This window comes from Leopardus geoffroyi, chromosome B1 (assembly GCF_018350155.1).
Source record: "Leopardus geoffroyi isolate Oge1 chromosome B1, O.geoffroyi_Oge1_pat1.0, whole genome shotgun sequence".
Taxonomy (NCBI): Eukaryota; Metazoa; Chordata; class Mammalia; order Carnivora; family Felidae; genus Leopardus; species Leopardus geoffroyi.
Window position 1 is genome coordinate 140,747,066 of NC_059327.1, and position 12,236 is coordinate 140,759,301.

A 12,236-nucleotide genomic window follows, 5' to 3' on the forward strand; every position below is an offset into this window, starting at 1 on the left:
CACAATGGAATATTATTCAGCCATATAAAAGAATGAAATCTTGCCATTTGCAACAACATGGATGGAGCTAGAGTATAATGCTAACCAAAATAAGTCAGGCAGAGGAAGATAAATACTATATGATTTCATTAATATGTGGCATTTAAGAAATAAAACAAATGAGAAAAAAAATAGATAAACCAAGAAACAGACTCAACTGTAGAGAACAATCTGATGGTTATTGGGGAATGGGGATGGGTTAAATAAGTGGTAAGGATTAAGGAGTGTACTGGGTGATGTAAGGAATTGTTGAATTACTATATTGTACACCCAAAACTAATATTACATTGTATGTTAAGTATATTGGAATTTAACATCAAAAAACTATTAAGTATTAATGAGCTAAAGACATACAACTCAATAGAAAAATGAAGAAAAGACTTGAATAGTCACTTCATAAAAAAGAACAGAGAATGACTCATAAAGATGTAAAAAAAAGGTGTTCAACTTCTTTAGTCATCAGGGAAATGCAAAAGAAAGCCACAGTGTAATACCACTAACCACACACAAGCAATAAAATAAAACCGTGCCCCATTGGGTTAATGAGGTTGAAACCAGCAGAAAGTTTAAAGCTTGTTTTTCAGAGAACTGTTTCTCCCTAATCAGCTATTGTGTCTTTTCAGACTCCATTAACAAATCCACTAGCTGTCTCTAAGCAAGCCTGGACTCAATCAAGGTCAACTGATATGGTTCCAGCCTAGGAACAAGCAAGGCCCTGCATTTCTTACCTGAAATAAGAAGCCCCAAACCCACCTAGTTTACACCTGCTCTCAGAGGATGCTGATAGCCTTTCTTCTTGTGTTAAGATAACATCATGAGCTCAGGGGCTGAATTTAGCCTTCTGACGTCTCCACTCCCAAAGTGAACATGGAATGTATCCTACATATATGTTTGCTCAATGCACATGCTCCACCTTTCCTCAAGTTTCCCTACCCTTTTTATCAATATGTATAAATCTCAATCCCTATGATTATTAAAAAACAAAACAAAACAAAAAAACAAACAAAAAATTTGTTCTTTCCCCCTTGGTGAAGCACTTTTGAGGTTTGTCCTCCTAGCTTCTGTTCAGCTGCTTCTCCAATAAGCTCTCCTTGCTGCATACCTGATATCTCAGTGTTTGGCTTTCCTTCACATAGGTCAGACAGATTTGGGTTCACTTACAGAGCAACCACCTTGGAAAATTGCTTAACATTATTTATAGAAGTTGAACATCATAATATCTTCTGACCCAGTAATTCTAATCCTGGATAAATATGCATGTTTCTACAAAAGGCATGTTCCAGAACGTTTAGTTACAATTACTATTTTCCCAAATTGGAAATAACACAAACTGTCATCAACGGTAGAGGTGATATATTTAGGCAATGGAATATCAGACAGGAAAGAATATGAAAAACTCCCAACTACACACAAGTAGCTGAAACAAGTATAAGTTGGGCAGGGAGGGGGTACCTCAACACAAAAAGAGTGTATGCGCCATGATTCCATTTATACAGAAACTGTTAGAAATCTAGGTGATGGTTACTTTTGGGACACCGGATCAGAGTACTGGAAGGGGATCTGAGCGGGTATTTCTGGGGTGTGTGCAATGTTCTGGTTCTCGATCTATATTCTGGTTATATGGATTTATTCAGTTCGTCAAAGTTTACCCATATGTATCCAAAAGAAGAAATTGAAAATTGAAACAAATAAAATAGTGGCAACAACTGTCCAAACGTTGCATTTTAAAACCAAGGAGATCCTAATAAACTGCACATCCCCACCCCCTAAGCCTTGCGCACGCATCAGGAATATAACGTGAAAACCTCATTGGCTGGGACTAGGTGGCGCACTTTGAAAGCCGCGTCTTAGCATCGCCCCTTCCGTCTCCAGGGTGTCCTGCCTTCCCGACAGCCAGCGTCCGCGTCGTCCAGTCCTACGACTTCGGCTCCCTGGACTCAAGTCCTTGAGGCAAAAAGTGACTCTTGCACTTGGTGGCAGTCTCTTTTCGGTGACCACCATCCAACATCCATTTGCTACCCGCCGCCATTATGAACATCCGCAATGCTCGGCCAGACGACCTGATTAACATGCAACACTGCAACCTTCTTTGCCTTCCCGAGAACTACCAGATGAAATACTATTTCTACCATGGCCTTTCCTGGCCCCAGCTTTCTTACATTGCTGAGGATGAGGACGGGAAGATTGTGGGCTATGTCCTGGCCAAAATGGAGGAGGACCCAGATGATGTCCCCCATGGACATATCACCTCACTGGCTGTGAAGCGATCGCACCGGCGCCTCGGCCTGGCCCAGAAGCTGATGGACCAGGCCTCCCGGGCCATGATCGAGAACTTTAGCGCCAAGTACGTATCCCTGCACGTCAGGAAGAGTAACCGAGCAGCCTTGCACCTCTATTCTAACACCCTCAACTTCCAGGTTAGTGAGGTGGAACCCAAATACTATGCAGATGGGGAAGATGCTTATGCTATGAAGAGGGATCTCTCGCACATGGCCAATGAGCTGAGAAGGCAGCCAGAGCTGAAGGAGAAGGGCAGGTACGTGGTACTGGGCTCCAAGGAAAACCAGGAAACCCTGGGAAGCACACTTCCTAGTTCTGAAGAGGATGGTGAGGAGAAGATCCCGGCCGCTGATGATAGTAGCAATGACCACAAGGAACCCAGCAAGTCCATGGAGAGCACCCATGCCCAGAACAGCTCAGAAGATACAGAGTCTACCTCCTAGAACCTGCTTAAGGTATTCTGTTTTCCCTGATCCAATCCCTTGCTACCCTAAATACCGTGGCCTGCCCCATCCCATCCTATGCCATCGCATCCCAGTCCTGCTGGACCACCTGGTGACCTTGAGGAAGAGTATAGACTGGGTTAGAGCAAACTCATTGCTCACTACCGGAAGTTAATAGGACTCCCATTCATACACTGAAAGTAGATTAAATTCAGTAAAAGAAACGAACATTTTCCCTGCTTTTTTGGTGTGAATTATATTTCAGGGTGTCCACATAGTTGGTGGAAGAAATTTCTTCTTTATGGAATTACAGCTAATAAATGCAGAATGAATAATAGGACTATAAAATCACAATTTTGCAACTCTTGGTGAAATAATAGATCTAGCCCACTGTCATCAGTGGCTAACATTATTAGGTGAAAGTTGAAGCCACTTTGTCATTATGAATCAGACTGACAACACTTGAAGTCACTGGGCAAGTATAACATCACTAAAAGAGTGCCTGACAAATGTCATATGTCTCCTAACGCAATAGTAAGTGCACAGTAATACCTGTGAAATATTCTTGCCCAAAGAAAATTTTATGTGTGAGCATGTGTGTGTGACATTAATCTTGAATACAAACAAGGCTTTAGATCTAACTATCATTTTTATAAGAAAGAAAAAAAAAAAGACAGGGACATTAAACCTTGCCATGATGCAATCAGCCAAATCCAGAGTGAGACAAATTTTTTTTTTTCAACGTTTATTTATTTTTGGGACAGAGAGAGACAGAGCATGAACGGGGGAGGGGCAGAGAGAGAGGGAGACACAGAATCGGAAACAGGCTCCAGGCTCTGAGCCATCAGTCCAGAGCCCGACACGGGGCTCGAACTCACAGACCGCGAGATCGTGACCTGGCTGAAGTCGGACGCTTAACTGACTGCGCCACCCAGGCGCCCCATGAGAGTGAGACAATTTTTACAGAACAGATGACCTGGTTTCCCCAATAAACAAAATGTCATTTTTTAAAAGGGAGGAGGAATTTGTTAAAATATATTAACCAAATGCTACTGTTGTGGACATTGTTTGGGTCCTGATTTAAACAAGTCGAATACAAGACATTTTGAGACAACCAAGCAAAATTTGAACACAGGCTGTGTTATTAAGGAATGGTCAATGATTTTGTTTGGTGAGCTAACTGGTATTGTATTTTTTTAAGTCTTTATCTGTTAGAGATACATACTGAAATAATTTGAAGTGAAAGAATAGGAGGTCTCTGATCTACTTTAAAATATTCCTGCAAAAAAAAAAAAAGAGGAAAAAAGTTGGGGGGCAAGAAATGTATAAAATAAGAACGGCAACATATGATCATTCTTGAGGTTGCCAATAGGTACTTGAGGGGTTCATTGTGCTATTCTTTACTCTTTCGAATGTGTGAAAATTGACATAAAAATTTCAAAGAACCAAAATTATTATACTTTCTAATACACGTTAGTACTAATACAAAGCAGCCACTAAAAAGTAGTTTTAAAAGACTATTTCATTTCCCTCAGGAACTTTCTAACACCCTAAGAATTTCAAGGATCAGTGAGCTACTGTCAATGTAGAAGCTTTAAATTCTAAACACAGTCACCTTACCCTTACATGTGAAAAAGGCAACTTTCTCATAACAAAGCCCAGTCATGAGTGATAGACATTACATATAGTTAAAATAAATGTTGTTTGATTTACTCATCCATAAAAATTTTTACTTGCCAGGGCATGAGGCTTGGAGTTGGTTACAATTGTGATCTGGACAGGTTGATGTTTATATCACATAACACTTAAAAATAAATGCATTCTATTTTTTTACACATTTTAATGCTGAAACCCAAACTGTATTGCACACTAACCCTATTTTATTTTCATTCATGTGGTTCCATAGGTTATAAAAATTTGTTTAAAAAAGAGTCTGTCCTCAGAGGAGTCTTTGCATCTGGCTTTTAACAACCTGAATGTTTCAAAATGACTGATTCATTTAGTCTAAGGTTAAGATAAAGGCAGCAAAACAGTCTAAAAGGGAAGGTAAAATTAAACAAAACTTAATTTCTTAAGAGAAGTGTTGTCAGATTTTCATCTGCTTTAAGAACCCTGAAGGAGGTGGGGGTTTGGTTAAATAAGTGATGGAGATTAAGGAGTGCACTTGGCATAATGAGCACCGGGTGATGTAATGAAGTGTTGAATTGCTATACTGTGTACCTGAAACTCATATAACACTGTATGTGAACTAACTGCAATTAAAATAAATACTTAAAATCAGGGGGAAAAAACCCTATGAAGGGTTCTGTCAAGACTATTCTATCTAATTCAACAAGCCTTTTAAAAAATTACCAATTTTCAAATTCCTGTATAGAAGGTCTTATATAATATTGATCTCATCTTTGTGGTACTGGCTTCTCTTCACTTGTTACCCTGCAGCTAAGAAGGATTTTAAGTGGAACAGAGCTAGTTAAAGATAGCTTTAAAAAAATAAATTATATATATTCATATATAAAGGATTTATATTTTTTTAATTTTCATGTTATTTAGATTTTTATTACATATATTTACATTTATATTTATATGTATATAGTTTGATGAATTCAAAAGTACTTACTATGAGAAACAAAAATGACTGTCACCCTAATAGGGGACAAGAAAAAATAAATATGAAATAGGAAAATTATTGTGTCACAATTATAAATCTCAGGGTCCAAATTCAGGCATAATTGAAATGTTTCTTTATGTTACTGTTATTAAACTTTATTTCTAAGTTCCAGGAGATGTTTCCTGCACTTGGCATCATTATCCTTCTAAGTTGATATTTGCTGAGTCATCTTCATGGACCCCATCAATCTTTGGCCCTCACTATATACTTCAAAGTCCTTTCTACCCAGAGGCCTCTTAAGGTCTCTACCCTCTCTGTCATGTTTGGGCCATTTTCCTAGCACAAGGATTAGTCTACATAGGCTAACTGTTCTAAAAAAAAAAAAAAAATAACCTGCAGTCTCAGTAAGTTAACAGAATACCAGCTTATTTCTCACATCTTAGTCCAATGTAGGTCATCAGTGCGATTGGGATATGAAAGGGAGAGGAAAAAAGAGACTCCTGAATAACTGTAAAGTTATTCAGGAATCCATCTAGAACAATTGTTCGTAACTTTTTTTGTTCCATAGCCTCCTTTGGCGATCTGGTGAAGCCTAGGGATCCCTTCTAATAAAACTGTTTTTTAAAGACATACAAATTATATGGGATTTCAAAGGAAACCACTTTTATTGAAATACAGTTAGCAAACTCTGTTTAAATAAATTTATTCCCATATGAAATTTAAATATCAAGCAGTGGGTCTCATTACTGTTACTTCAATGAGAGTTTAGTTGTAGATGATATTTTGAGATACCTTCAACAGCTGTAATATAATTCAAAAATACCTATGGTTTAGGTGTTCTGGTCGGTGACAAAGCCACACGTAATGCTGGTACTGCTATGCATTGGTGCCTACATTCATAATAGAAGGAAATGCTAAATTTCGTTAAAGGTTAATGAAAATACAGGGATTTTTTGTTCCAGATCCAAGGTCATCATCTCCTGAATTCTATTATTAAATCTCAGATCAAGAACCCTTGATTCAGTGACTCTGCCATTTTCTAGAATCATGTGTCCACTACGGGTTTACACACATTCAGCTTGCAGATAGGGGAAGAGAATTTACACAGAGGTTTATGTAGGTTTTAAAAGTCTGTACCACTTTTCTAACTAACTGCAGGGGAAGCTAGGAAATGTAGTTTAGCTGTGTGCCCAGGAGGAAAAATAATGACTTCTGGTAATGAGACAGCATAGTTTCTGCAACAGTGGGAAACATCCTAGTGGTGCTGTGGAGTATCAGAAATTCTGCTTCCCCGCAGAGCTTGGGAACATTCTGCTGCTCCCTCTCCAAAATGTGGCCCAGGGAACTCTTGAGGCCACCCAGTGCTACCTGCTTAGTTGCAGGACACATGTTTTCTGCTCTTGTACAAACTTGGGCGTGGGAAACTGGGATTCTGCCACCTTGCTGCCTTTATGCCTCTCATTAAAGCCCAGAAGAAATGCCCCTTCTATTCTGAGATCCCTTAAACTGCCTAAAATCTCAGTTATCATCCTACTCAACAGGGTCTCACTAGTATATACACTTAGTTGTCTGAATGGGAAAAAGCCTGTGAGGACAGAAAGAACAGGGAGAAAAAAATTTAAAGGTTAATTATCCTGCCACAGTTATGGCACACCCTCTTGTGGAGCTGGAGTTCAAATACCTACGGAATAAAGTCCTTAAAGAATAACTTTCCATTTTCCTTTATCTCCTCCATTGGGTCTAGGCAACAGAGATGGTTAAAGTTAGAAGTGATGGTGAATAGGGCAATTGGTAAAGGAGACTGAATGTCTTCATGTACAAAGCAATAAAAATTACTGCTAAAAATATGAGAACTCACTATGTTGTAGATACTATTCTAGGGAGTGTCTATGAATGCTCTCATTTAATCTTCATAACATCCCCAGAAGTAGGTACTATTACTCCATTTTATAGATGAGGGCTGCATGTCTTACAGATAATAAGTGGAGAACAGGGACGCAAACCACGGTAGTGAGATTCCGTGATGGTACGGATTAAATGAGACAGTTCCTGTAAATTGCTTAGCACAATACCTCACATACAAATATTCTGTAAATTTTAGCTCTTAATATAATCTGTAGCAATAGGAACCATTTAACCTCTTTCCTTTTCTTTTCCACAGTAATCAAATGATAGACTGTTGTGTATGAGCAGCAACAGTTTGCAATCTTGGAAGGGAGATGCATCTTAATGATTAAAATAGCTTTCACTGACAAGCTGAATGTCAAAGCATTCAGCTGAATCAATGCTAATCAACAGCAAAGTTTCTAGGGAGCCATAGCAATGAAGACAGGTCAGTTCAAAACATGCTAGTTGAGGCAGGAATGCCATCAAGCTGATGCTTATCTCCTGACAAGAAATATGTGCTTGATGATTAATAACAAAAAAGAAAAAAAAAACGCAAAAAGCTCAAAATTTTCCATTGACTTGGCAATATTGAGTTAGCCAGGGTTACTTCAGTGACTCTCCTTTCTGGTTTATTCTTTCTGTCGCTAAGCTGTCATCCTAACAAAAAGTTGTTAAATGTTCACATGAGCATTCACTGAAATAGACTGTTCTTAATTTTACCAGACAACTAATTATAACTGGAATGATATAATGAAATATGGAAGAAAGTTAGAGACTGACAGGTCTGGTAAATTCCTAGTATAACCTTACCCCAGATATGCCAGAAACCATAGATTTCAAATGCAAATGCACTCTATGAAGATAAAGAGGGGGTTGGGAAGAGATAAAATATTGTTTTTGAAATACTAATCAGATAGATACAATTTGTTGAATTATTTATAATCTCTAACAATGTCACTTTTCAGTCAGTGAATGATGTATATTTAGGGTGAATGAAATACCAACTTTGTCAGGGGTAACTGATAAAAGCAGAGGTTTTTCCTAAATTCTGTACTCTATCTCTGCTCCAGTATATAAATTCTAATGAGCTTTATGGTAAAAGATACAAGGAAGAGATGATATGTGAATGGCAGTGGTTCTAGGAACCAGAGGAACAAACGTAAAAATGCAGAATGAAAACATTCTGCAATGCTTTTCTATGGACTAATATCCTCAAAACATCATAGGTTTTTTTTTTCTTTCTTTAAGCAAAGCATAAAAGTAAAGCATAAGTTCTGTTTTGTGTTCATAAAATCTTGTTAATAATTAAAATATTTCTCAGGCTTCCATTGCCCACCTTTAAGAAATCCTGGATATGTAAAAATTTGAACTTTAATAAGCTCAATTCAGGGCTTTAATATTCATATTTTAAAAAGAATCATTATAAAAAATGTCTGTACCGTTAAACAGCAGACTACCCTAGGGCATTTATTATTTCTTTATTTGACTTTTAAAATTTAACTTCTTAAAATGATCAAGCAGTACTTACTGAGAAAATTAAAACAACTATGTAATATTTGGTTTTTGTATAACTACCTTTGCATGCCTATCTTAATTCTATTTGAAACACATTGAAAAAGGTAATGATAATAGTCTTTCTGACCCATTCTCTCACATCTTATTATTTTTATATTACAGTAAATACACTTTAAAAAAAAATAAGATCTTTGTATTGTGTGCCTCTGACTGTCCTGCAACTTGATTTACTATTGTTATTCTAGAAACTGACTTTTCTGTAAGTATGATTTTGTGGAAAACAAAATGCTTTTTAACTTCTCTGTGCATCCTAGCCTTTATGTTCTTATTTTTATTTTATAGACGAGAAAAATGCACCTTTCTTGTTGTAATGTCCCATTGTTTTGTTGGCAGCCATTCAGCAATGGGCAGCAATACTCGACTAGCTTTTCTTTAACTTATATATTCCGTTCACATATCCTATACACCTTTCTACCTTACTAAGGATAGGGTCCATGTCTCATTTATCTTTGTTTCCTAAACTCTTGGCACATTATTCATTCATGGTAGGTACTCAGTAAATATTCAGCGAAGGAAGGAAGGAAGGAAGGAAGGAAGGAAGGAAGGAAGGAAGGAAGGAAACTCCCAAATTACCTCTGCAGTAATTTTAAAAAGGAAAGTAGGGAAAAGGTATGAAAGGTACTACTTCCTATTACCTAATATAATTAGGACACCTTAAGGTTATGAATAAAGAGACATAATGGATATTTTGGTTTCATCTCCAGGCCTCACAGAGAGAAAATGTGACTTATAGAATCAGACACATTGTATCCAGCTTATCAAGAGCTAAAAAAGGCCTCTCTTTTCTTAAGAATTGAAATAAATTTCTTTTTGAGTGGAGTAGGATGGGCTAGAATTTGAAGATGCCAAGAAAAAGCATCTTGGTTTCTTTAGGTTTAAAATAGGATTTTGCAGGGTGTTTCAGTGTTCTCCCTCCTCCCCGTTCTCCTGGAAGAAGTGGCTTTGAGGTGTCAGGAAAAGTTCATGTGTCCTCATGGCTGAGAGGGGAGAGAGCCCCAGATCCCTGTGTGGATCTTTGTGCTGTCATCTAAATTCCCACTGGCATCCAGAGATAGATCTAGTCTAAACGGGTTACTGGTACCTTATTGGTCTGCTGCTAAAGCCAGTATTTTATTCTTTTAGAGTGGTTAAAACCTGTAGCCCTCTCTTGCTCACCTGCTCTCTTCTCACTTCTCAACAGCATTGCAGTTCCTCGTGTCTCAGCCACGCCTGCCCTCTGAGCCCTGGCTCAGCCTATATGCTCTGCAGCACCTTTTCTGGGGTCATCTCACAGTGACCCCAGTGGCTTCTCACTCTCAACAACCTTCCACATATCCCACTGGGATTATAAAGGAACACCTGGAAACCAGAGCCTCCTGCACAAGAGCCAAGAAAGTTTGAGGCCTCCCATCACAGAACCTTCTTTGGCCTCCTCACACCATGCCGCCGTTTTACTCTGTTGTAGTCCTGTGCTGGGTGTGGTTGTCTAGCAAGGTTGCCTCTTCCTGGAATGCTAAACAGGAAGCCCCTCTGCTTTCAGTTTTTGCCATTATTTATCTGGGTTCTCATCCTTGAGGGGGCTGTCAGAACCATCAAGTCAGACCTCGTGCCCCTTTCCTCTTCTTTCTTCCTCTTTGCTGGAAGAAGTATTCTGTTTTCTCTTCTTTTCTCTGGGAACTCGTCCTCTGTCACACCCTTCCCTTTCTTGAGGAGGTATTCTCCTTTCCAGTGGGAGAAAGTCATGAGCAAGGGCCTCTACAATGTAATCAGAACTTGGAGATATTAAGAAAAGGACAACCAGTAATTAAATTGTAATATCTGATCTCCTTGTTTGTGTCAATTTGGTTTTCTTGTTAATGACATAACTTGCCATTTACTGAGTGCCAATGATATTCAGGCAATGCTAGGATTCTTATTAATGACATATTTAATTTTCTCAGCAACCTTACAAGGTAGGCTTATTATTCCTGTTTTATAGATGAGGAAACTGAAACTCAAAGAAGCAAAGTAAATATCTAGGATCTGAACCCGAGTCTATTTGAATTCAAGGCCAAACTTCCTTTCACTTTCCTATTACCACTCTTTGCATTTTATTTATAAAAGTGTGAAAACTATAGCAAAAAAAAAGAAAATCTATGGTTTAAAATGTTCTGTTGACTTGATCCATGGCAACTATATGTCATTTGTAAATATTTGTATATAATCCACCATTATAATTCTGTTTTACTCTTTTTCTCCCGTAAAAATAAGTGAAGACAAAGTACTTTGACCTCTGCAGTATAAGTCACCAGATAAATACAGAGTTACCATTACTTAACGTTGCTCTTATATCCCTGAATGTGAATTACCATAGTATATAACATTTCGTATGTTTAAATTTTTATGAAAACCAGTGTATATGGTTTTAAGTCAAATCCTTGACATTAACCATCTGATGACAAGAAATAAATCTGTTCTCTGTAATCATAATCAGCCCTGCTAAGCACTTCTTACAAATCTGCCCCAATGCACTCTAAGAATGCTTACCTAATAGTAAATGATTGCCTGAGGCATATAAAAGTTTTTTCCCTACACAATAAGGATTTGCTATTTCCTGTGGTAATACAAACCTCTCATCTATCTTTCCATTTTTCCTTTTTTTCTTTTTAATTTTCTCTCCCAGCTCTAAAACTATTCCTTCCCCTCAAGCATGTGTTTATCTCTTTATTTTTAAATATTGCAGCTTTCTAACATCTGTCTCTAGGGCAGCATAATCTTACTGATGAAATATTCCATGTTTTCCTTGAGCCCTTGTCAATATGTCTTCGTGTTAACAGCTTAGCAGATGGAGAAACAGAAGGAGTAGCCTCAGCTTACCTGAATGATTTCTCTCCAGCACCAGGCACATTACTGTCTGTATTAACTTGATGATAGGAATTGGAGTAATTGGAAAATAAGAAATGATATCTGAGTTTTGCAGTTATTTACTAAAACTATTGGCTGCTTTTCTTTGTTACCATTATATCCTTTTTCCCAGTCTCCTACCAAAAGAAGGCAGAATTATAGCAACTACCTAGTTTGGACTGTGCCTATGTAGATAATGAAAGTAAAATAAACAATAATACTAATATTGCTTTGGATGTAAATTAGCATGTTCCCAAGTGGTTCCAGAGTAATAATGGTGATTTAGCAGCAGCAGCAGCTTTCTGGAACACTGAAACGGAGGGAACCTGTGACACTTCTGTTTGTAATAACATTGTTCTTCTTGCGTAGAACAAATTTTTGTCGTTTTTTAAATGGGCTGACTTCTTTTTACTTAAATACAATCCTAGAAAGACATCAGCAAGACTTTGAAGCAAGGATGTAGGGTAGTTAATGATGAGCACCATTGTACTAGCTGCAGAGAATGACTCACACCCTCTCCTTTACTTGGAAGAACCTACTGG

The 12,236-nt window shown here is 37.9% G+C and overlaps 1 protein-coding gene across 1 annotated transcript; it reads left to right on the forward strand.

The window, feature by feature from the left end:
* Positions 1–1,911: 1,911 nt before the first annotated feature.
* Positions 1,912–10,633, forward strand: NAA11 (N-alpha-acetyltransferase 11, NatA catalytic subunit). The gene is made up of 2 exons (XM_045473628.1): positions 1,912–2,774; positions 10,013–10,633. The coding sequence occupies exon 1, from the start codon at positions 2,070–2,072 to the stop codon at positions 2,760–2,762; it is 693 nt and encodes a 230-aa protein (XP_045329584.1). The 5' UTR covers positions 1,912–2,069; the 3' UTR covers positions 2,763–2,774; positions 10,013–10,633.
* The last annotated feature ends 1,603 nt before the right edge of the window (positions 10,634–12,236 follow it).

Excerpts from the sequence above, each read along its gene's own strand:
- NAA11 (XM_045473628.1), top strand. The coding sequence starts at position 2,070 with ATGAACATCCGCAATGCTCGGCCAGACGACCTGATTAACATGCAACAC.